General features: G+C 39.5%; 1 protein-coding gene across 5 annotated transcripts in view; it reads left to right on the top strand.

Annotated features, from left to right (window-relative positions):
- Positions 1–25,764, top strand: part of CREBBP (CREB binding protein) — a 99,630-nt gene that overhangs the window by 34,325 nt on the left and 39,541 nt on the right. For all 5 annotated transcript variants that reach the window (XM_072878422.1, XM_072878421.1, XM_072878420.1 and 2 more), the window contains 7 exons: positions 3,471–3,647; positions 13,737–13,986; positions 14,542–14,655; positions 22,049–22,291; positions 22,935–23,034; positions 23,489–23,635; positions 24,117–24,234. In XM_072878422.1, coding sequence (XP_072734523.1) covers positions 3,471–3,647; positions 13,737–13,986; positions 14,542–14,655; positions 22,049–22,291; positions 22,935–23,034; positions 23,489–23,635; positions 24,117–24,234 — 1,149 coding nt within the window. The remainder of the gene's footprint in view (positions 1–3,470; positions 3,648–13,736; positions 13,987–14,541; positions 14,656–22,048; positions 22,292–22,934; positions 23,035–23,488; positions 23,636–24,116; positions 24,235–25,764) is intronic.

Raw genomic sequence — 25,764 nt, 5'->3', positions numbered from 1 at the left:
CTGCCACTAAAACTCCTCGTCGATCCCAGCCTTGGTTGGAAACTGTTATAAATACATAAGAGTTCATTAGAGCAGTTCTTGCATTGTGTTGTACACTTCTAACCTCTGGAAATCACAGTCCTGTTAATAAGATTAACTCCTCTGAGGCAAAACTGAATTTAAACCTGAAACTATGAACATCTATGAGCTTTAATAAACTCGTCTTGTGTATGGTACCTCCTGATTTTTGTCCCCATATTTACTTCAGGGATTGCCACGTAAGAAAGATAGGTCTTTCCACCTTTTCGGATTATTTTTTTTTTAAAGATGGACTTCATAGAAAAAAAGTCTTTGGCAGTTTGTTTCAGTGGCAGTAATTTACAAAAATGAAGTGTAGGTTAAAGGGTGTGTCTAATGTTTTACAATGTTATCAAACTATCTGCTTTTTTTTTTTAAAGTTGTAGACTGGTGTAAGTCTTTAGCCTTAGGTTCCTTCAGTTGTTGAAGCACAGCTTTAGACATTGAAATACCATGTGGCAGAGAGCAGGTTTAAAAAAACACAAGGTTTCAAGTGGAAGCTACTCTGCTTCCAGCTTGATTTCAAGGAACAGCAAGGTATTTCTTAAAACTTCAGTCAAGTATTTATCACTTAATGACCACCTAAAAAAGGAAAAACTATCCTCATCATATTAAGCACTAAATTTGGAAGACTCAAAAGGTTGTTCTGTTGTTGTACTGAGTTGTGATATGTTTAATAACAAGATCTATTGAAAAGGAAATATTAAAATATTATAAACCAACCATGTGGTACCTGTTAGGATTGCAGTTCCTTGGTGCTTTGGGGATGTTCTAATGGTTTAGAGTTTGAACAAACTTAAAATGAAATTTTCTGTTGTCTTTTGAGACCAAAATATTTGTAATATTTTTCCTAAAAATCTACTTTTAAACATTTTTCCTTTAATAAAAAAAGTTAATCATTCCTGATAATGAAATGAGATGAACAACACCTCTCTTTCTTTTGGAGCAAGAGCTTAAATTTGGTGTAAAATTCGCTTAGCATTCTCACTGCCTAAAGAAAATCTCTCTTCTGCTTTTTGAAAATTCAGCTGTGTTTAAAATTCCGCCAGAGGCTTACAACATTACACTGCGCAAGCTCAGCACATCCGTGTTAGGCAACTTTGTTGTCTGCACTGAGTCCTTTCCATCTCCTCCCCAGTGCCTGGGTGTGCTCCAGCCTTAAGCCGCAAGGCCTAAGAAGGACTTTGCTGGTGCCGTCTCCTGCGAGCTGCCGTGGCCCAAGCAGGGCCATGGAGGCAGTGGAAATAGATTCACTTGTATGCAGCATTTCTCTCTCCCAATTTGGGCTCACCACTGTGTTTTCATGGTGGTGGTGGTGGCTGTAGGGCTCGTCGGAAGTTGTAGCATAGTGGTGGTTGCCAGAGTAGTCAATATATTATTTGGTTAAAAAAAAAAAAAACACCACCAAACCTGCAAGCAAGTTCAAAGAAGACTAGAAAGGCCAAGTCCTTCTGCAGACAAATGAAGTTTGTAGTTGGGGATGTAGATACAATGGGAAACCGAACAACAGCCAAACAGCTAATGTTCCATTTTCTGGCCTCTGAAGGGTTTAAATAGTCAATCATAAGCTACTTTCTCAGAATGTCACTTTTAGTTTCGGAAATTTTCTTCACTGTTAATCTGATACACCATCATAGTATTAATGAATAGCTGTAGATATGAGATGATCCTTTATCATACCTTGTCTGAAATAGTAGGTTGAGTGGGTAAGTTTATTAAATAGTTTGCTATTAATTCTTCAGAGAAAAGTTGCCAAAATCCATGTTGTAATAAATAATAATTAAAAAACCGAATTTCTTTGAACATACAGTCCTACAAAACAAACACAGAGATACAGAAAATAAAATTCTTGATATTTGTGCGATGTGATAGTAGACAGCACCACTTTTCTTTAAAAGAAGTCTTTATTACTAAGCTTTCAATACTGTTAAGCAATTGGGGTTTTTTGGTCTTATATGCTATTTGAATTATTCAGCTTTACTCTGGAACACAGCACATACATGATAACCTGTTACATTGCCAAGTAACAGCTTTTTTTTTTTTTAATGTGGGTCAGATTCTTCTGTAAAGATATAACATTTTGTACAGTGGAAAAAGGCCTGAATCTGGTAACAGTTACTGCAGGATGCAGGTTAAGGGAGTAGCATAAAGGTACTTCGAGTGCGGCTGAGCCAGCTGTCTGAAACCCAAGTGTACAAAGTACACTGACAAAGAGGACAAGGCACAGTCAAATTGTGTTTGTTGGACTCTGCCCCGACATAATTTACTGCTCTTAACCAATGCTTCATCAACTGGTCATTCAGTCCGATTCCTGTAAGCATGAAAAAGCAACCACTGAGCAATTCCTTATTATAAGGCTGTTACACTGATAAGCTGACATGCGTGGTCCCTCTTCCAGCCACGAGAATAGTCCTTCTGAATCCCTGCTGGTAAGGGAAGTGAAAAGACTGGGACCATGGAAAACCAGTGTGTTGTGTAAGGAAGGGCTGGAGAGGTCAAAGGAAGGGGAAAATAGGATTTAATATTTCAAATAAAGACTCGCTCAATGGTTCGATTTATATTTAAGACATTCTGACAGATTATAAAGTCATCTAGAAATCCTCCCACTGTGGGGCGGGGGCACAAACATCTGTCAACTTCTATTTCCTCTTTACTTGGTGGGGGAAAGGAGGGTCCTAGTCTTAGTCGTCCTCTTTGAAAGAAGTAAATTCCTGTTAAAATGTCTTTTCAGGACCTTTTGTCCAGTGTACTATTAACTGGCTCAAGTAATAGAGATTTCACCACTTCTCTTGGGAGCCTGTTCTTCAGGCGAAATGGCTCTTTGGATGGACAGTGTTCTCTTTACTCATTCAGGGAGAGTTGTGTTTCTGCTTGCTATTCTTAAGGAGTTTTGGGGGTGTAATTTGTCAAGGGTGTCAGCCTTAGATAGATGTCCTTTTGTTCAGACATTTTTCCTCGAGTACCAAAACATAAGTAGATAAGCATTTGCTAGACGCCTCTATATAGTCCCCTCCCTTCTCATCTAGTCTATGTACAAAGTCATGCTTTGTGCACAGAATGCACAAAGTATTACAGGATTTGAGGTTGGTTTGGTTTTCAGAAGTTTTTGCAGTGTTGGATGTCAATGCAGATTGGGAAGGATAATCTTGTTTTCTCCTTTGCATTTGCACAATGATTTTGTAAGTTGAATTGCAAGACTTCAGACACGCACAGCTGTGTAAATTTGTAAACTGTTTTTTAAAAATTTAATTTAAAGTTGATTAAAGTTGTGAAATTGAGACTTTAATATTGAGCAACTTAAACTGGAATTTGGTCTCTGTGAATGCAAAGATGGATATTTGACGTATGTTTTCTTTTTTTAATGTCCCTTCAGAATAAAGGAAATTTCAATAATTTCATTCATTCTTTTCCAGATGGGAATGACAGGTAACACTAGTCCCTTTGGGCAGCCTTTCAGTCAAACTGGAGGGCAGCAGATGGGAGCTACAGGAGTGAATCCTCAGTTACCAAACAAGCCAGGCATGGCGAATAGTTTGTCTCCCTTTCCTGCCGACATCAAGAGTACTCCCGTCACCAGTGTGCCAAATATGGTGAGTTGTACCTGCCTGTTTCCCTTATTCATTCTGTCTTGATGGCGCATTCTAAATTCTTGGGTGATACGGCTTCTGCAACATTACTGGACTGCTTCTCCATGGTCATTTAAACATTGGAGTTGCCCCATGGCTCCTCACTACCGCTCTGCAGCGCGTGTAGAAAGTTTGCATACGTTTTTGTGCAGTAATTTAACTTTCTAAGCAATCACAGTGTTTTGTTATAAGAATTCCATTACATCCTTTCATTTTGTCTGGTACATTTAGTTCCAAACCAGATGAAAATGTCTTCTCTGTAAGTGCTGTTTGTAGGTTTAAATTCCTAAATCAATTAGAATGTGTTGGATACATCATCAGCTTCTTGAAACTAAATAGTACCTTTCATATCCTTTGAATCTAATATAGTAAACACACCACATGCTTCTCAGTTTATATTGTGCATGACTTGCAGCTCACAAGCTTATGAGAATAGTTCTTATCAGGATACCTTGCCCAAGTTTGTAGTAGTCTGTTTACTAGAGCTTTCTTTATAAAGTGAAATTAAATATTCCCATTTGTCTCAGTATGTCAGCGTATTAATCAAACTGCTTGTGTTGTTTCTATGGAAACTCCAGCTTGTTGCATTTTATATTCTTATACATGATAGCAGTTACTATAGAAACTTGTAAAACCTTCCATAAGATGCAAATTGCTTATTTTTTAATTTAAGTAGAAAACCAGCTATTTTTTGGCACAAGCATGCTCGTCCTTCCATCAGCGAGTTTGCTACCTGCCTATCACTAGTAAGGCTATATATGAGAGGGAACAGGTTGTAATAAACTTCCTCTTTTCACCTGATTTTAGAGGACCACTTCCTAATTTTCCTTTAGTTACACTGTGAAATCTTTGTTTAATATCATCTGTCATTTACTGCTTATGATTATGGAAAGGAGCTGGTGACTAGGATTAAGACCATGTTCAGAATACCACTTCCACTCATGCAGAATATTTGTAAAAGACAATTTGCTGCATGACTATTCTAATTTTGTTTTTAAAAGACTTTAAGTTTGGATCAGGTGTAAAGCAAATGAATTATTGCCCTGATTCTGCAGAGAACCTGCATATGTGCCCAAAGTGCTGTATTCATCTTGGGGACTGGATGATTCTGAAGCCTGATTTTGTGCTCATTTAAAAGTCAGGGAAGCCTAAATCTTAATGTACTCGTTTACTAGCATAGGATGTAATGGCAGATATTCAGGTGGAATAAAAAATGGCATTTGCCATCAAAGTGTCAAATGCCATCAAAAAGTGTCATTTGCCATCAAGGCTTGTCTAGTGGTGGGGGAGGAAGTAAAAGAAAAAACTTTCTGTTTCCTTTCTCCCATCTTGTCCAAGAGACAGAGGAAAGTAAGGGAAACTTACTTTTGCAATACTATCAATTGCAGTTTCTTTAAAATGTCAACAATATCAGTTGTCTTCTGAGAAGACAATCAAAACCCTCTTTCTTTGTTTCTCCAGTGTCAAAAGCTTTGTACGTCCGATATATCTTTTTTCCCTCATGCCAATACGGAGAGAATAGCCATTTCAGACAATAGAGATCTGTACTGTCAAGCCAAAAGGTCTCAGACCCTGCTTATGCATCATGTGGTGGCTAAGAGTTTGATTGCGGTCCTGATAGGGGTCGAACTTTCATCTTTAAAAACTGAAGTTTCCATCTAAACATTTTTATTGCAAAGCCAAGAGTTTAAAAGGAAATGTCAGACTTGTTAAATTTTAACCTTTACTTGGCAGCAGTGGGTAAGGCAGCGTAATTATTTGGTAATAGTACATACATGGCCATATGCTATTCCTTCCACAGGGACTTAGCTTTATTCAGCATACAGTATGAACGGTGCCCTCTGAAAGAGCATATAGTCAACATTTTGTTCTATTTTTGCTGCTCAGTGTGTAGCTGTGGGCCTTGTTGACTATATGTAGTAATATATTTCACTCAGCCAGTCTTTTCAAACAGTCTTTTGTGTGGCAGTCATCACTGGAGCAGGCATATACTTTGGATTAGTTAATTTTCACAGTGCCTCTCCGAGATAAAGATGCGTTGCTGCAGTTTTAAACATGAGGCTGAGAGGCACAAAGAGAGGAAGACGGGAAGAATCTGCTGACTCTGAACTTGAGGTTTGTAGGCTCTGGCTTGCTAAAGGCTTCCTCATTTCATATGTTAAGACGTTATCTAAGGGTAAAATAACATTCACATTGGTTAGATGTGTGCTGCCGTAACTCATGGAAGTGATGTCTGTGTCTCAGATTGGGCAACTAAAATAGGGCCCAAATGGCACTTGTGAAAAGTTGCTTGTGACAGAGGCAGCTCCCCAGAGCAGAGTTGCAGTGTTTGAACTATCACACCATGCTTGCTGCAATCCCTTCGCCATTTGCTATGTCCCATGATGCCTTAGGACCCTAGAGATGGTGGTTTGATTTAATGTATTTGGCCTTGTGCGTGGTCTGCTGGAGACACGGTCTGTCCTGTTTCCTGAAGGAGGCAGGAGTGAAGTGCAAAAGGGTATAGTGTTATGTTACCATCTGTCAAAAATGAACCGTGGAGGATCAGTTCAGACTCCATCTACTGCAGCAAGCAAAAGAGCAACTGCATCTTTTTAAAAAGACCTCCAGGAGTTTTTGTAAGATGATTGGAACCACATATCTTGCTAAACCAGCCCTCTATACTATCCTTATCTTAAAGGGCTCCGAAAGTACTATTCCATGTGAGAGACAAACTCATGTGAATGAAAACACTGGTTATATGTGGCATGTCTGAGGCAGGAAACCAGATTTCAGCATGACGTTAAAAACCTTGGTTACCACTAAGAATATCTAAATAAGAGAAGAGGAAATAGAAAGGTGCAGCTGTTGTCTTAAGACCCCTTGGTCCTTAAAAGCAAGACATTTTTTAAATACCCCTTTCAATCTTTTGCCTTTCTCTGTAACCTTATGTGTATGCTGCAAAAGTAAAGCAAAAGATGAATATGTTTCTTAATCCACGTTATTCTAAGCATCCTTATGTGTGGCACCCCTGTCCCAAACACTAACCAGGAGTTTTCCCATTGCCAGGCGTAACCCTCACGCAGGCAGCCAGGATAAACCTCTGCTGCAGCAGTGGATTTATTTTTTTTTTTTTAAATCCAAATTCAGGCTACCACTCTCCTAAGAACAACACACTCTCTCCCCCCCCACCTCCCAAAGGAAGTGGTTCTCAGAAGCATTAGTTCGTTGCATCTTCCAGCCCTTGTTCCAAGCGTGACCTACACTAGACCCCGAGAAGCACATTTGGTTTAATCTCTTTAATTAGGAAAGAAGTAACAAACCTTATGGTATTAAAATGATCAAAAGGTCAGCATTAAGGTGCCAGCTGGCTGGATTGATTTTTATTTGTTTGTTTTGTTTTCCTAACTATGGGTCCGAACAACATATTAGCTTTTGCTTTGTGTGACTGTTACAGGATACAATCAGTTTTCCTTACAGAATGGGCAGCTTGAAATCTTGAGTGAATGTACTTGTTTCCAAAAGAAAGATGTTGCTTCTGACGTTGTTGGAAGTTTTGGTGACACACTGTTGAGATTGTGTTGCTTAAATTGTTCGGTGCAGGATTGGCAATGCTCTGCTGCGGTGAGATCGTGCAAAATCTCTGGACTGTGAAAGTGAGCCGTGCTCTGCACTTTGGCACTCAGCGCAGTGTGCAGCTTGTACGGGAGCTGGGAGCCTCTTGTTTTCTGAGTACCCAGACTCTGGGATGCCCTGTCAGTGAGGAGAACCCTGTTAGACTTTCCCATCAAACTTGGTGAAGCTTTGCGGTGTCTGCTGTGCTGCATGTTCCAGGGGTGGTGATGGATGGTTTCTTCGTGGACGTACCAGTAAATCTAGTAGTTCTGCATGGGTTAGGAGTACAATGTGTGAAGTTTGGCTTCCAGACACCAGCTTGGTTTCACAGTTATGCTTATGACCAGCAGATGGAGTTGAGAGAATATTACTTTTTAGAAGCTAAGGAAATAGTTTCTCCTCGGTTCTCTTGATTTAGAATTGGAGCAGCACATGTTCTCTTGCATTTTTTTCTAATCTGTTATTAAACTACATCACGAGTGTTCTGTTGTGTTCTTCCTTGCTTCTCTGTTTCTTTTTATGTCCTTTGGATTTCCTTATTAACAGATTTTGGTCAGAAGAGAGGAAAACAATGATCTTTAAGACTGGGGGATAAGGATGTCTTGGGTGTGCCTTGCTGCGGGCCTCCTAGACAGAGGAAGAAAGCTTTTAAACTCAGAGGCCAAGTTTAATTAGAATAAATAGAACTGTAGCTACTTAAAAGAGACAACTCATCTTTTATTCTAGAGACTAGCAATAAAAGGCTTTATGAAAAACCTCTATCTATTGTGTCCTTAACAGTGAGGAAGGCTTGCTTTCTTAACCTTTCAGTGACTTTTCCTCTCTTGCAGCAAACTCAGTCTTCTCTTTTCACTGCGGGAAAGGTCTGTGACTGTCGCCCAGAGGCATGCTGTGTGTGTGCTTGCTGCTCTCATCAGCAGTCTCCCAGTCTCTGGTGGGCTTGCTGTTTGCTGTGCTCACCTTCCCTGTGCCTGCCCTGACCGGCACTCTGAAAGTTTATCTTTTCCAGGCATGCTCACTCCTTCTCTTCCTCAAGAAAATTCCACCTGATTTGAAGTGGGGCAGTAGCCTAGCTGGGAAAAGCTCTTGTCCATATTGCTTAGCCATGGTCTTCTAATGAAAAAGATCTTAATAACCTGGAAGCAAATCTAACAGATAGTGTTCAGTGCCAGAGAAACTCTGTTTTTGTGTTGGGAGCAGAGTAGACTTCTCCATTCTCTTGGTACAGGAGTTCATCTTGGGAACATGTATTGCTTTGAATGGTGGAAGATTTTAGTTTTTGCACCATCCGTAAATAATGGTGCCGGCCTGGCAAAAGCGAGATGAAAAGAGGATCTGCTCTTTCCCAGCACTCTGGCTCGTGTTTTACTCTTCCGTCTCCAAATACAAATATATGAGGTGGAGAATATCCATTGCCATTTCTACTCTCTTCCAGCAGTTGAGGGAAGTACTCCATAGCCAGCACTCTGACAGCACGGCTTTCCTTCACTTACAGACTTCTCGTTTGTCTCTTATCCACAGATTTTCTGTTTGGGTTTTTTAATGTTGATCATTCCTCAGTCTGTTTTATCACCCAGTAAATCCTATATAAACCTCTCTTAAAATTTTGTTCAGGTAATTTTCCCTATGTGAGAGCTGGACTGTGTCTACAGATTGCTATCAAGTTTTGTCCCTTTTTGTTGCGTTGAACACTTCTTTGATGTGTGTTTCTTGGCATTTGCTGGTCCTTCAAATCAGAAAGACAAGGAGATAAAACTCCAAAAGTGTATCTTTAAGAAAGACACTGATCCAGCCTTGATTTCCAGCAGAATCAACTGGATTATTGTAATAATTGTGTAATAATTAGTGTAATATTGAGACATTTGCTGGATTTAGAAGAAAACTCTTTTAGCGGTTAAAAGCCAAGTGCACCAAGGGCAGTCTCTAGGACCAACTATTCAAGTTCCTTCTATGGCATGACGATAGGAGCCTTCTCACCTCTTGTGGTTGATGTGGGCTTGCAAGGCTCGCTCCCCAGTACCAGCTTCAGAGGTGGAAGTTATACTCCATAGTGCTAAGTGAAAGTTGGAAGATGAAAATCTTCCTCTTTACTCTTGATACGAAAACTCTGCCGTAGCCATGTCAATGCCAAAGCTTTGAAATAAATCTTGGGCTCTGAACATATTCTTCATGTTAAGACCATGCATCGTGTTGGCTTTGTGCGCAGGAGCTGAGTATCACCTTACCTCTCTTCTCATTTGCTAGCCGCATTGCAAGCTCTCAGATTGGTGCTACTAACAGGCTAACATAATTTCTTGCCACCCAAGCTGATCTCCCTCCAGAGAGCACGACCGCTTTCTGAGGCTGTATCCAGTTCATGAAGCCCTTTTTTCCCCTCTCTTAAGTCTTCTGCCCGTCATACAGACTCAGATTCCAATTTCTCCTGCTACTTGGATGAGAAAATGCAGCACTGTAGGGTTATTAGGCACAAATGCAAGCGCTTGTGCTTGTAGTACTGCCACTTGTGTCGGCCTGTTCTGTGCGTGCATGGACCTCTGGAGCCAAAGCAGACCTTCAGATTCCTGGTGTCCTATCTTGTGTGGATAGGACCAGGCTGTTCAGATCATGCCTGTTCACAGTAACTGGTGGAACCAGAGAAGCCACCATCCACGTGGAGAATATCAGAGTGAACTGCAAGAAGTGTAAACTGGTTCTGTGTTGCTTTCACAGTGAAGCTGTGGTAGTCGCTGGAGACAGCTTGGGTTCATTAAGTGACTACACTGAGAAATACCTCCTTCCTTGATGCCATCAGGTAGCTGCTGCTTGAGCTCTCGTTGCAGCTTTGTGGCATAACAGTGCTTCCTGGATTGTGCAGAGCAGGTTCAATGCTTATTAGAGCATTCCTGCAATTCCTGTTCGCGGGAAGGACTTCTTTCAATCTTAATGTAAATGTGTGGGGTACATGCTTGGAGTTGAGCACACTGTGAATACTTAATTCAGATAGAAGTGTTGCTAATTAGAAATGTTCAAGATTTACAGTTCATGCATCTATCCACTTTATGCCCACTATCCTTTCTCTGAAAGGGACCCCCAAGATCACACTTTAAGCTTGTGATTGAAGGGGAACTGAAGAGCTTTGGGTGTGTTTCACCTTATGTACTCCTGCATGAGTGAAGGTGGGATGCAACCCTGCTCTCTGCAGATACTGCAAGGGTTGTTTTTTTAAAGTCTTAATTGATAGACTGGATGTGCCTATACATAAATGCCCATGTGGATGACATCTTAAAAATCTCTTGTCACTAGTAAATAACATCCCTTTTCTAGTCCAAGATGTCAACAGACTGAGAAACCCCAAGTATAAAGTGCTACCTGCAGGTAGTGAGGGAAGGTCTAGAAAACAAATTACTGTATCAAAATAGTAATCCTTTGTGGCAGTGGATTCTTGATTATCTTGCTACGGTCCACTGTTGATTACAAACCTGCCTTAAAGAACTAAAAGGCATTTTTTAAATGCAGGATTTGTCCTAATAGAGTGATTCCAGAAAATGGCATTCTGTTACAAGGGAGAAGGAAAGAACATGGACATAAAAAGAAATTATGGAAGAGGAAATGTATTTTAAAAACATAATGCTATATGGAAGCTAGACTGACACTTGAGTTCTGTATCAGGTTGTTTACCTGTTCAAAGATTACCAGTGCTACTGAAATTGGTGCCTACTTTTGTAAGAAAGGGTACATAGTGTTAGATCTTGACAGACAATGTTGAGCGCCTTTGAATAGAAACACATCCAAACATAGAGGATTACTGGTCATCTCAGTAAGGTAAAACCGCCAGGGAACTTTGTGCCCATCCAAGTCCATGAAGATGAGATACTTGTGCATCTGTGCTGCCCAGAAGCACGGGAAGTTTTTGCTCTTCAGAATAGGGACAGGGCAGAACTATCTTTCTGTATGAATATACAGTTTCCATAATTTTAAATGGTATTAATAGCTGGTTTACATTATAGAAGTGTTGTATTACTCTGTTTCTAGAAAACTGGTTAATGAAGCTACCATCTCTGTCGGAGGTTGTAGCAGACTTTCAACCCTGATCAGTTTGTTCTGTTTATGGTGGAGCTCAGCAAGGGAGGAAGAGAAGCAAAACTATCTTTTTTTTCCTCTTGTATCTGACCATTGAAGCATTTATTTTAATTGTGGGAGCAGAAGTGTCTGAATTTCCTGCTTTGTCAAGAAAATTTAGTCATTCAGGTGAATCAACGTGAAGCCTCCTGCTCATTCTGGAGTGGAAGGATTTCTGCGGTTGATAGAGGATTTACGCACCTTTGGCATGACTGCAGTGCACTAGCATATCTCCGCTTTTGAACTGTTCTTAAAAGAGAAACTAACAGGGAAGAGAGCAACTTCCTCAAACAGTCAACAGTCTTGGAAGTGAGATGGTGGAGAGATCATTCGTTATATTTGCAGGTTTAGGACTTTACGAGGTTGAAATAGTGACCAATATAGCTGTATAGAGCTTAGGCAATATTCTGGGTTCTTTTTTTGCATGTACTTGCAGACACTCATCTGGACTGAGACTGCTTGTTCTTCTAACTACTGATACTCCATGGTTCTGCTTTTTTGTTACTCAGTCTTCGAGAAATCCCTTTGGATGACGGCATTATATCTGTGCTGATACAGCTGTAGTCATATCTGTTAACTGGTAGGGTAGTAACAAAAGGAGAACTTTGGCTTGGGAAACAGTTCTTTGAATGGGATGAAAACATCGCTTCCAACAAGATTTTCTTTGGCATGGTCTCTGTATTTTTCTGCAGATTGTCTGAATTAATTGTTTCCTATTTGTGACCCAAGAATTGTTTCAGCAAAACCTGTCTGCTCTTGTGGATTTGTCCACAGAAGAAATGGAAGACTTAATTTCAGCTGCATGCACTGGGAGCATAAGTGAATGGGTTTCCCTCACTCTCTTTACTTTTATTGCCCTTGTTCTTGCCAGCTCAAGACAAACGAATGCAGCAATTCCTCTTTGTTTAAGATCTTCTATATAATCATTATCAGTGGCAGAGTCCTCACCTCCTCCATCAAATACCAGACCTTGTGTTTTCTACTTGATCTTGTGTGCTTCGTTCTCCAGAAGAAAAGCTAGCTCTTTAAAACCTGATGTGTAGGTGGCAAAGCTGAGGACAAAGCTTGCTGCTGGAGTAGTGAGAACTTGTGCCAGGGAACCTTTTGTTAACCTAAGAAAATGAGTTTTGTTGCTGTTATGTGCTCTGTTTTGTAGGCTGTGGAATTTTCTGGGGAGTCCTTCTCAAAGGTCAAAAATGGTATATTCTGTCACTTAAGGGTGATTTTCCTTAAATATAGTAAGCAGGCTTTGGTGAGTAGTTCTGTAGACAGCAGTGAACTATTTCCTCTGTTATCTCCCCAGTATAATCCTGTTCTTCCTATATTCTATTTATAAGTGCTTTTAATGGCTGATTTTCCTCAGGTAGCTTGGAAGTTGGTCAGCTTTTCTGTGGTAACCTATATTTACAGTGCATAATCAAAGTGATTCTTGGGACAGTTTCATATTTGTCCATGAGATTAATTCAGGCTGTGAATCACAGGGATTTAAGCACTTCTGCAGTCCCATATCTGCCCCTGCTAGTGGAGTCGTTGCAGGCTGTGGATGTGTTTAATTTGAAAATCAGGTTTCTGCATTTATTGTCCTTCAAAGGTCCAAGAAGGTAGTTGAAAAGCTTCTAAATCTGTGCTGAAGAAATGACATATTAAGGAAGCTATTTATCTCTTCCATACTGTTATGAGCCATGTCTTAGACTGAAGATCTCTGTGGGTATGCAGGCTCTGTCAGGCAGGGTTTGGGCATTAGTACAGAAGTGTGTCCGTAAAGAATGGATGCTGGAAATAAAATACCAGATTTTTACAAGCTGATACAACGTAGCGTCACCCTGTAGTTAAATCTAGTTTGCTTCAGCAGACAAAATGCAATCCAGATTTAGGTGGCCCTTTCTGGAAGAAAACTGTATACATTTTACCTTGGAAATTTTCTCTATGAAAGGAATATCAGCACTCACTTGTGAGAAGAAAGGCTAATTTAGGCTTGGAAAATCAGTTCTACCTTTTACTGTAATAGATAGAGATAGTCATGTAATTTTGACTGTCTTCTCCCATTGGACTCCTCTTTCTACTGGGGACAAGACACTAGGATTGAAGTGTATAAAACCTATAATATGAAAATATAATACTAAACAGACTCGAATTCCAATGTGTCCAATGTATGTAAATGTATTAAGCTCTCAATACATTTTTGCTTTTCAAGGTTAGAATAGTAATGTTTGAGAATGCTACAGAGACTGGCATAATAATCCTTGCAGCCAGTCATAGCAGAATGCTTGGCAAATAGTCTTGTGATACTGAAATTATTATACAAGATTAAGATCAGAATTGAGACTTGCAAACACGATGCTAAACTATCTGTTCTCTCAGTCCCAGATGCAAACCCAGGTACAGCAAGTGGGGATCGTACCGACGCAGGCAATGGCAACTGGACCAACAGCAGATCCGGAGAAGCGTAAACTGATCCAGCAGCAGTTGGTTTTGCTGCTTCACGCTCACAAATGTCAGAGGCGTGAGCAAGCAAATGGAGAGGTGCGGGCCTGTGCTCTCCCACACTGTCGAACCATGAAAAATGTCCTCAACCACATGACACACTGTCAAGCTGGGAAGGCCTGTCAAGGTGAGAGCACGTTGCTGAAGCTACTCTGGCAAATGAGCTGTGTAAGGTTTCTTGCATACTTGTCAGCAATGTTTCTCTTCTTGTCAAGAAGATCCCTACACCTGCCACAAATGAGTGCCAAAACTGGTTCTTTAATTAAGCAGCTGCTCCCTTTTTCATTACCTTTGCTCGGTTTCCATTTCTGATCTCTTCACAGTTGTCAGTTTAGAAAACAGAATGCAATATTTGCCTTTTAGAAGCAGGATAGTACCAATGGTAGCCTTGAAAGCCTCTTTTTCATTTCTTCCATTCTATAAAGAGGGTGTAATACCTGCCATGTGTTTGCCTGCAACTCAGCCATGTAGAGTTTCTTAGATTTTAGTACTAGTTTCCTTCATTTGTTATGGCATTATTGATGGGTCCCAAAAAATTTTAGTTGCATTTAGCTGTGTTTAGTTATATATAGAGTATTGCTTGTAAAGAAGAAAGAATAGTTGCTCTAAAACATGAGAGGAGTTAATTCAAAACCACTTAACCAAGAAGTGACTTTAATTCTATTGCTTTTCCTTGTTACAGTTGCTCATTGTGCATCTTCGAGACAAATCATCTCCCACTGGAAGAATTGTACTCGGCACGACTGTCCTGTGTGCCTTCCTTTGAAAAACGCCAGTGACAAAAGAAATCAACAACGTAAGTAGTTGTTTTACTGCTGTCACAACGGAATGATACCGTTAAAATAAAGTTGATCAAAAGTCCAGCGTAGGAATGAACTTTGACAGTGTCCAACAAACTTAGTAGCTGTTTAATAATCTTGTATAAGGATGAATATGCTAATGAATTCTCCTTTCTGATCATCAAATGCAATTTATTACTTAAATACACAATAATTGAAAAGGGGAAAATCTCAGATCAAGCGCATGTCTGTTTTTAAAGGTCAGTAGATTCCAGTTATAATGCAGTTTTGGATGTAGATAGGATTTTGGGGAAGATAGAAGCTACTTCATTATTTTTGTTGCTGCGAGGAACAACTTAACATGCTGGTGATTAAGAATAATAAAAAATATTTGTTTAAAAAAAAAAAAAGAATTCTTGTGCACAAAAAGATCTCATCTGGTGTCTTAATCATTAAGTGTACTTAATGCTGGTATAGACTAGCTGAAGTTCTGCAAATCATAGTGGTTTTGCCCATGCCTGTTTTTTATAATAGCATAGCTGTTACCGATGCTTGGGGGCAGCCAATTTCTAGTGCATGTCTTCCCTCTTGCTCTGAAACAGAAAATACTGAGCTTATGTTGGTAGGTTTGCTTCTCATCAAATCCTTTGAAAAGATGCCAAGGTAGAACATTTTACAGCATAGATGCAGCAGTTCTAGAAGTCTAAGTGATGTTATGCCTAAGTATATTTAAATAAGGGTTAAGAAGTGGAAAATAGCTGGAGGACTTGCGAAGCTTGTACATTTGAATTGTGTTGGAAGCATTCTGCTAATTTCCATTTAGGCTGAGACTGCAGTTAGGAACACTAATAAACCTTACAGGATAGAGAAGAGCTCCTAGGTTAGGTGAGATTAAGGCAGAGAGGAGAGTAGCTGGTAAGACTGTCCAAATTATCTGTTGAGGATGCTCTCATTATAGTTTCAGGAGGGTGTTTTTTCCCTCTGAAAAAATTATAAATACAGAACTACTTGGAGGTAAGGGTTTTGTTTTTGTTTTACCAAACTTCTCCTTGGTAAACAAGATATATCTTGTGTGTTAAAAGTAGTAATTTGTCACAAGTGATTAGTTATGTTTGGCCTTCAAAAAATGAGTTGAAAGCTTCGCTTCTTAATATGACTATGGTCCATTTGTGCATAACATCCTTATTACACAGTTGTTACCAAAGTGCTAACAACATCTAGCACAACAGAATTGGTTTTTTCAATACAAGCTGCTGTAGAAAAATATTTTGTGCAGTATTTGTTTTTACATCATTCATACAACAAAAGAGAAGGCACTTGAACAACAGCAGTCCTTAAAAATAATTTTGTTATGGGATCAAACAGGATGTTGTTTGAATGCAACAGAATTATAATGGATAAGTGTAGAGTTTGGCTCTTTTGTTGCATGCAGGGGAAATAAATATGAAATCTCCTTTTTCTATTCAATTAATCAATAATCCAGTGGTAGTAACCATGAAAATTTGCAGCTTAGTATCCTGAGGTGCAAGGTTCTTTGTCTGAATTATGTCTCTTAGGGTCTCTTTTACCTTCAAACAAACCACACGTGACACCTCGTGGTTTGTTTGAAGGTAAAAGATGAACACTAAAAATACTTGCTTAGATATATTATAAAGGATGCACCTTTTTAGGCATTCAAAAACGTTTGTGAAATGATTTACATTAATATGTGCTTTTGAAACACTGTGCCAGGTTAGTTTAAGACTTGAAGAAAATGTTGGCTCTCTTAGGAATAAATAATTATAGCATCTACTAAATGGGGGGGAGGAGGGGATCTGCGTATGGCAGAATATGATGAGAATATTTAGAAAGGGAAAAAGAAGTAATGAGGGTCACTATACTTCTCACTTTTGTCAGGCTGTCATCCTTACAGAATGAATGGTCACGCTTTATGGTCATTAAAGACTTTGAGTCCTAGAATCTTCCTTTCTGTGCTCACGCCTATTTTACCATTGTTATTTCGAGTCCTGTTGTATCTGTGCTGGGCTTTCAAGTGGCTCCTTCAAAGTGTGCGTGTCTCTTAGAAAGTTGTGCAGTTCAGCACTTGTGAAACATTGCAGTATGGTGGCTTGCTTCCACCCTTCCCGGGTGCAAGGGTTCATGTGCTCTTTGTCACTGTCTATTCCTGCTCCTTGGGGGATTCCCTCTGCATGCCGCACAGTGTCCTGGGTTTGAGGTTATTACCATGGAGCTGTTTCTTTGCAGGTATCTTACTCCATGTTTTAGTGTTTAGATTCTTTGCAAGGAACATCTGTCTGTGCCAGGTTTCATTTGATAGCTGCTTTTTTTTTTTTAAGTAATCTTGAACTGTCTTTTATTGTAATTGTTCATAGTAACATGACTTGTTAATAGGACATGTTGGGACAAGTTTGAAATTCTTTCTGTTCCACATAGCTCTTAGTCTGTATCCCATGTATACCTCTGGGAGGGTAGGGGAAAACTGCAAAAAACCCCCGGTTATTTTGCATATGCTAAAATATTAAGCTTTTATTTTGAATAGGCCAGTGACTCCTGTGTTTTGAAGTAATGACTTGAAATTTGGTAGAAATGTTTTGGTGTTGGAGGGTTGTTTCTGTTAGGAAGTACTTCTTGCTCCCTTCTGAGCCCACCACAATTTGAGTTACAAACTCTTGCAAACAGCTGTTGATATATTTCCTAGCTTTATAGCTCTATCGTAACAATTTTTTTTTCTGAAGACTCATCTTGTCATGCATTCATCTTGTCACGCACATGCTTGAGCTTCTTAATTCTTCTGTTCCTGACCTGGGCAGGTGTGTATTGTGCCACCAAACAGCTGCTGGGTATGCTTCCCCTTGCAGCCCTACCGGTGGTGATAAGTGTGCTGTGCTCACCATTTATTATGACCTGGGCCATCCTCATGCAATGCTTGATGTGCTTCATTTCAGGATCAGGGTACACTAGAAAATCTTTGGGATCCCTGTTCAGTTGGGTGAGACTTGAAGGTGAAGTTGTGAACATGAAGCTAGTCTCCCCTGTATTTTTCCTTGTAGGAAAATTTTAAATAAAATGCAGTGAGGAAAAAGTTGGATTGAGAAAGATGAAGATTAGTTGTCTCAAATGTACTCTAAAAATGTGATTTTAAAGAAGACTGGGCCAGAAATTCTGGAGTATGTGGACTTGGGGATGAAGGGTGGGAATCTGATGAGGGAAATGGAAAGAGAGACTAGGAGCAGCTGGCTGAGGGAGTAGGTTATTGAGTATGGGCAGAAAATGAAAGAAGACCTGGGTGTAGAACATTTGGGAACTAACCCTTTGTAGAGAAGGAAGGAGTGCATCAGTGCGCAGGGAAATAAATGTGTTCAGAAAGTAGGCAGCAACTAGAGCCTGTTTCCTGTGAAAACAGGAAATTAAATCCAGTTTGCTCAAGTCTTACTGTCACTAACTGTAAAATCTACAAACAAAATGTGTCTTGTTTTTTCAAGAGCTGGAAATCATACATAATGGTGACCTACCAGCTATCAGTTATTCCACTGAGCCACATGATAGAAGGTTAGCCCACAGATTAAGAAGTTCCATTCATTGACTAATATGATGCTATACTGTGAAGGCTTTTAGTTTAATGCTTAACTTAAAAATTAAAATGGCATTGGTGGTGAAGTCTAATAGTGACACTTCCTACCTTTAAGTTGCTCGTAAAATCTTTACTTACCCCATGATTTGATTCATGATACAGCCTTTAATTAAATGATTGTGTACACTTACCTTTTGTATACTTGCCTAATTCTGGGTGCAGGACAGGCTTGTGCTGAGGTGAGTCAAGGTTATCAGCAGAATTTTTGCTCCAGCCACTTTGAGCTAGAATGGATGTAATGAGCAGAGTGAGGAGCTGCAGGACAGAGAATTTGAACACTGCTAAACGAGTCTCAATTCCAGAATTTGGAGGCAAAATGAAAAATTTAAATCAGACTTCTCAAAAAAGGATTAACATGTTGCTTTCACTGGGGTGGTCAGGTTAGAGAAGTGCTGGGCATTCATGCTTTAAATAGCATTAGGAGTCTGTGTTTAAAATAAATTCTAATGAACAGGAGGGGCAGAGGGGTTCCCCTCTAGACGACATGAATGCGGTTTCATTAAGGCACCAGTATCTATTTTGCACACTGAAACAGGAATCCTGTAGACAAGATACTGTTTGATCCTTTAGATTATATCCTAATGCATATGCCCAAGAGGGCCTAATCAAGACTGTTCAGGAAGTTCTGGGGCTGCTTAACTTCTGCTTGTTTGAAGTTTCACTCTTAAGGTATGTAAACATATGTGACTTTGTAACAGTGGGACATATGGAGCTCAGTTTTCTTTAAAGCATTTAGAATGTGAACAGTCCTGTACAGAGTTGTCTTTACACTTGTAGCTTCTGTCATGAGCTCATCAATGTCTAAAGTATCAGTTAATAAAAAAAATCACAGTAGACGTTGCTTCATGTAGCAGTGGCCTAATGTGATAACTCCTGTTTGTTTCACTGCTGTACTTATTTAAGTTGACTTGATTTCCTATGGTATCTGCCACAGAAGGGACTGCATTTGCACTTGATCTGTCCAGTATGGAAATCTAATATTCTCTTCATCTTCTTGTTTGACAGATTGAGATAATGTCATGCATTCATATAAAGCCAGTGAACAAACAGACAAAAAAAAAAAAAAAAAAAAAAAACACAAAAAAACCCCCAAACTTTCAAAAATCAGATTCCTGTTGTGAAAATACTCAATACAGTATGCTATTAATTGAGTTATAAAATATAGAAAAGCTGAGACAAAATAGAGCCACTCATTTCCACGTTGTAAGTGTACCACTGGCTGTAAGAATGTGGTCTGTCCCCTAATAATAATAATTCAGTTTGAACTGTTGAAGCAACATTTGGCTGTTTACCAGCTTTAGTGAGTTTTGCCTGCTTGAATAGGTATGTGCAGAACTTCTTGGAGATCATTAGTCTTTTCAAACTGCAGGTCAAAATAGTGGTCTTCAGACATTGTCCTCTTATGAGAATGTTAGTAGTTTTATGAAGAAACAGTGGGGGTTTTTTCTGTTTAGAATAGACTTACTCTCCACGTTGTCACTTTTGAAGTGACATTCAGACTGTCAACTCTGACGAATACCCAAACTGAGTTTTTATAAGTAGTCTTTGGTCTGGGGCAGAAATAGAGATCTGGAAATCTGATCTTGCCTAAGTAGAGTTCTCTAGAATTGGCTGGGTTGTGGTTCCTAAAGCTGCTCTAACACCAGGGCTGAACTTGGGCTTCATCGTAACCAATACTACTGCCAAAGCTCAGCCCAGCACCGTGAGCAAGAGGTGATTGACTTCTCCAAGCTCTGCCTTAGCTTCAATGTGAGCTTCAAGCCAAGCTTGCAGTCCTCAGAAGATCCGTGCCAGCTTTTTTTCCCCAGAAGAGCACAAGGAATGGTTAAACACTTGGCTATCCTCAGTGGGATGGCTAGAAGCCTTTTTCCTGTTCCCAGCCTTCAGCGTCACCTGTGGTCATTCTACCATCTCCAGAGATGTGCCTCTGATTTACAGCCAATGCTGAAAGCATATGGGTTTTTTTGTTGTAACTTTTCCAGAGAAATATCATCCTCTTTCTCTAACAAGCTCAAATTTTTATTAGCTCCTGAATCAATCCTTTGCTGTCACAACAGCCTCTGAAACCTTTTGAATTCCAGAGTGCCACAGGTTTTGTGCTGTTTAACCTTTCTAGACACTTCCTATTTCTTGCGCTAGTATAAAGGCATCTTTCTCTTAGACTGTGTGATTCCAGAGTGCTATGTGCAAGTCCAACAAGAAACTCATACAGTTGCTCTTTAGTATGTCTTTTTTTTTTTTTTAATGAAACTGATAGTATCTCAGTCAGTTTCTGTCTTTGTTTTTAAACTTGCTTGGAATTGATCAGTGAGTTCAAAAGTTATGAATGTGTCCACAGAGTGTAAGCGTATGTAAGCCTAATTTCCATGGTGAACCCAGTGTTGAAAATACTGTGGATCATCCTTGGGGGGAAAAAAGGTTGTTTTATGTCGGGCTGCTTATTCTGGAGAGGGGAATCTCTGACTATATTTATTTGTAGTTCTTTGGCAAATGAGACCAAATTGCGTTCTCGTCTGGAGAGGGAAAAGTCTGGACTCTGTAATGTGTCTGTTTTCTCTTGGATGGAAGCTGAAAGTGTGTGTATCTTTTTTGGTGATTGTCTCAGTTTCCATAGTGGGTAAGGATTTAAGAAAGCCTAGATAATGCTGTTAATGTCTCAGAAGGCTTGTTTTCCTGATTTTATTTTTTTTCTAACCATGTGCCTCTCCTGATATTTCAATAAAACAGCTGTTCTTGCCTATATTAAAAGCTATTATTGTTGCTATGTTTAGCTCACAAATTTGTAATGCACATTACATATCTAATTACTTGGGGGGGGGGGGGGGGGGGGAATGTGAAGTATGTATTACTTCTACCAGAGTCTCAGTTATCAAAATGCAGTGTCTCTGTAGTGAAGGGTATACTCCATGTGTCATTCACAATGAACCATATTATTACTTAGAATGGCAGCTAAAATGAGGACCAGAAAGCAGATTTTTATTCACTTCTGGATTTAGTAAAAACTACTCTTCCCTGTTGTTTCCATTTCCCGTCTACAATGGAAATGACTCCTCCATACATCTGTACAGTGAGAGGCTGGCTGGTTGTGGTGGTCATACAGGTTAATGAATACCTAAATATTGATATCTAAATCGTTTACCAAAACCTGTGGCAGGCTCATCCCCTTTCTGACTCTTCAAATTATTTTAGATTTTGCCAGTACAGTCTGAAACCCATCAGGGCTTTTCATATCTCTGAATAACTTGGGTTTTAGGGTAATTTGGCCTTCAGAGGATTCATCTAGTGACTGCTCAGAATGAAAATTTCTGCCAACAGATCTTCAGTATTACCTTTGTGTCCAAGGACACAGTATTTCTGCTGAACTCAGGATCTCTGTTCTGGAGCCAAATATTTTGACCTAAAATGGGATTGATGGGAAAGAGGGAAGTAGAGGAATTAATTTTTTTTTTCTCCCCCTCAGTCTACTGTCCCAAGCATGAAAATCCTATTTAGCCTTATATTGGAGCCTATACTTTATGTATATTACAGTAATTATGAGCATATCTGCCCGAAATTTGCAGCACTTCTCTTTAGACTGCATGTATTAATTGCTAGGGTGGTTTCTGTCCTGTAGAATCAAAGGCTGTTTCCCCACTTGGCATCTCGGGTGTTGTTCTGTCCTTTGGCAGAAAAATATATACCATATAACTATATGCATGTTCTGTTGATTCTTGGCATGATTTGTTTTATTGTTTGTCCTCACTGATTTTCAATTTTCTCTTATCCATTCTTTTTTATAGCCCTTTTAGGGTCTCCAGCTGGTGGAATCCAAAATTCCATCGGTTCTGTTGGCACAGGCCAGCAGAATACTCCATCGCTAAGTAATCCTAATCCGATTGACCCCAGCTCCATGCAACGAGCCTATGCTGCTCTTGGACTACCATATGGCAACCAGCCTCAAACACAGTTGCAGCCCCAGGTGCAAGGGCAACAGCCGGCACAGCCTCAGGCTCACCAGCAAATGAGGACCATTAATGCATTGGGTAGGTGGAAAAAATACCAAGAAAGTGAGGTGTTCAAATAAACTGAACTGTTGAATTTTTAGGATAGTCTAGTATTTCACTTGATCAGAGCAGTGACTTTCTGTTCATGTTGATTAATACCTTAAAATTATACTATTTATAAACATGACCATTCATATATATTTGAATATTAGAAAGCTTTGAATATATTGCTTCTGCCAAATAGCAGTAGTTTTAGTTTCTTTTGAAGTATTGTCCATAGCTTATTGTTGTCTAAGGTGATTAGACAGAATTGCTGAAGGATTTTGGTTTGTTTAACAAGTATTTTACCTGTGCTAGCAGACAATTCTGTCTCAAATGCTAATTTCTTTCTGGAACTTAATTGTAGTATTATCTTCTTTTTAGCTTATTGAACTAGTCTTAAGAGTTTATGAATTTTAAATTTTAATAGACTAGTTTTTGTAGAAAAAAAATCTTCAGACTGAAAGTAACTTCTGATTCCATAAGTAGCTACCTATATGCACTACAGCAGGTATTATCATAAAAGTACTTACCTGATACGCTGCTGCTTTCGTTGACCAGTTGGGTCAGTAAAGTGTAGTTTTGCCATGTTATTGTCAAAATTGTGAACTGTGTGCCAATGATGTTTAATTTTGTCCCAAAGGAGCCAACCAGATGAATCTTCCCGCAGGAGGAATAACAACAGACCAGCAAGCTAGCCTAATTTCTGAAACTGCTCTTCCAACATCCCTTGGGACAAATAAGTAATGCATGCATTTTCATTCTTGCTCAATTAAACATTTATTTACATGATTATGAATGTAAATAAAGAGCATGCCTTAAAAACTAATTGTATCGGCATGGAAATGATCAGTCACATCTATAGCTACACTCTTCTTTCCTATTCCAATTCTATATCTACCACTTTGTCCCCCCAGAGAGCCCCAGAATATTTAGTAGTTTTAATTGAATTCCCAAAGGAAGAATATTTTCTATTTTTAAGTTGTGATTCTTTGTCATTCATACTGTGTTTTGCAAACTCCTGAGCTTTGCTGCTGTAGGTGTTGCAGTTTGCTGATACCAGAATTTCTCTTACGAAATGTTTGATGCAGTAGCTAGAAGTGATGAAAGGAATTACTCAAAAATTACTTCAGGCATCAAACATACAACAAAACTCTGCATTCTCTACTCTAACAGTCCCTTTTCTTTTTATTTTAGCCCACTAATGAATGATGGCACAAATTCTGGCAATGTTGGAAACCTCAGCTCAATGCCAACGGCTGCACCTCCTTCTAGTACCGGGGTAAGGAAAGCATGGCATGAACATGTCACTCAGGACCTGCGCAATCATTTAGTGCATAAACTGTAAGTATCCACCAAGACAGTGTATTTTTCTTGAAAATTTTTAAAGAATTTCAATACTGTAGTTCTACTATTAAGCTGAAAAGTTGTTGATGAGAAAGTTACCAGTAGTGGTTCTCTTGACACTGGGCCACTGAGGATGAGCTGTTACCTTTAACCCTCCTCTTCAGTTCATTCTTCGTGCTCATTAAGGAACAGGCATGAAATTAGTTGATATTGCTAGTCAATTCACTCTGCTGTAGTAAACAAGTATTTAGACTCTAGACTGTCAAACCTCACATTTTTTTCATCATTGAATTTGCTTTAATCTTGTGGGGAGTAGTGCGATATAGATTTAAAAAAAAAAAAAACAAACCAATTTTGATATGCTTTTATGTCTGATGTATGAAGGAATGTCCAGGTTAAATATTATAAAGCTGTATTGAATTACTTTTTTTTTTTTTCTCTGAAGAATTTTTCTTTTATTCTTTCGCCTTTCTTGTAGTGTCCAAGCCATCTTCCCCACTCCTGATCCGGCAGCACTGAAGGATCGCCGCATGGAGAACTTGGTGGCTTATGCCAGGAAAGTGGAAGGAGATATGTATGAATCTGCTAACAGTAGGGTATGTTGCTTTAGTCCAGGTATTCAGTATATGTTCAAGAAAAGTAGTATCACAAATCTTATAAGCATAATGAAAACCACAGAGAATAATTTCACTGCTCTCTTGATGAGGAAAGTCATGCTTTCTGTCTGTGACAGTGTTTGTATAGTCCCAAGCTATCTGATTAATGTCACTCCAAGCTAATTCACCTCCCTCAGCTCCTCAAAAACTAGACAACATCGTCCCAGCCCTATTTGCATTCCTCCTGAAAGTGTGATTGACATGCATGAAGACTGGGGCACAGCTTGCAGTTCTTGATGTTTCCCTTGCTGACTTTCTCCTTTCTGGAAGTCTGCGTGAATAGTACTTTTAAAACGTCATTAATGCCTCTTTGCCGTTGGAGGTTTTCTCTAGGACTCAGTCCTGTTGTACTGCTTACCTTTTACCTGCACTGTTGGTATTATTTCTCCTCTACTCAGCAGCACCGAGAGTGATTTGTCCAAGACATATAGCTGTTTCATGTCTCAACATAATAAGAAGTCAGTTTGCCTGCGTTTCTCCTTGTGCCTGGGAAACAAAACAGAATTCCTGTTCTTGTTCATGATTTTTGTTCTGTCTGCAAAGAGGTGTCAGTTCAAATCTCTGTTACTCAGAGGGAGCAAACCCCTGTTGATTGACATGCTGAGGATACTACTTCTTTATAACACTGTGATAATTCTACCCTAAAGGAATGACTCCCTGAAAGTTTTCATGAGGTAAAGACAATGTTAGTAGCACCAGTAATACTAGCCAGTGAGATCTTACCTGATCAGAATCTTGAGGTCCTTTCTTAAATAAGGTAAAAGTATTTAAAGAGGGTAGTTAGTGGCATTTCAGGTGATAATCATCCAGTAAGACAGTAACACTTAGTCTGCCCCTCTCAGACCATCTCCCAGAAGAGCTGAAGATGGAATGCAAGTTTTATTTCCTAGAGGTAGATAGGCAGTGGCCGGACGTGTAATGCTGCTGCTGTGTCAGTGACAATATCATATTCTCCTTGTGGCTATCAAGAGGTGGTTTAGCAAGGAAGACTTGTGTGTGATCACCCTTGATCACCCTGGCAGCTTTAGAGAACAACTTTAGAGAGAACAAGGGTTTCATAGACGTACATAGGCATCTAAATACCTTCTCAGTAAGGATGAGTGTAGTAGACTTCTGGTTATAAAATTAAATGTCTTCTGACCTCTATGCCAGACAAATACCCAGAAGTATCTTCTCTTCACCCCTTAAAACAGCTGTCAGAGCCTCATTGCCCGAAGTCTATTTTATGGGAATTCATCTAACGTATTTGGCTCCAAGCAGCAAACTTGGAAGAAGGGAGTAGTTCAGAATGTATTAACGATGGCATGTGGAATTGCATCCTTCTTTTTGAGGAGCATCCCTTCTACTTTGACATTGAAAAACACATTAGTATGAGGCATCACTGTAAGCAGTTTGACATTGTTTTAGTACTATGTGCTCCTTGTGAACACGTCCTTTTTTGGGAATCTTTGCAGTGTGAAAGTAGCACAA

This window comes from Ciconia boyciana, chromosome 13, assembly GCF_034638445.1.
Source record: "Ciconia boyciana chromosome 13, ASM3463844v1, whole genome shotgun sequence".
NCBI lineage: Eukaryota > Metazoa > Chordata > Aves > Ciconiiformes > Ciconiidae > Ciconia > Ciconia boyciana.
This window is presented reverse-complemented; position numbering and strand designations above follow the sequence as displayed.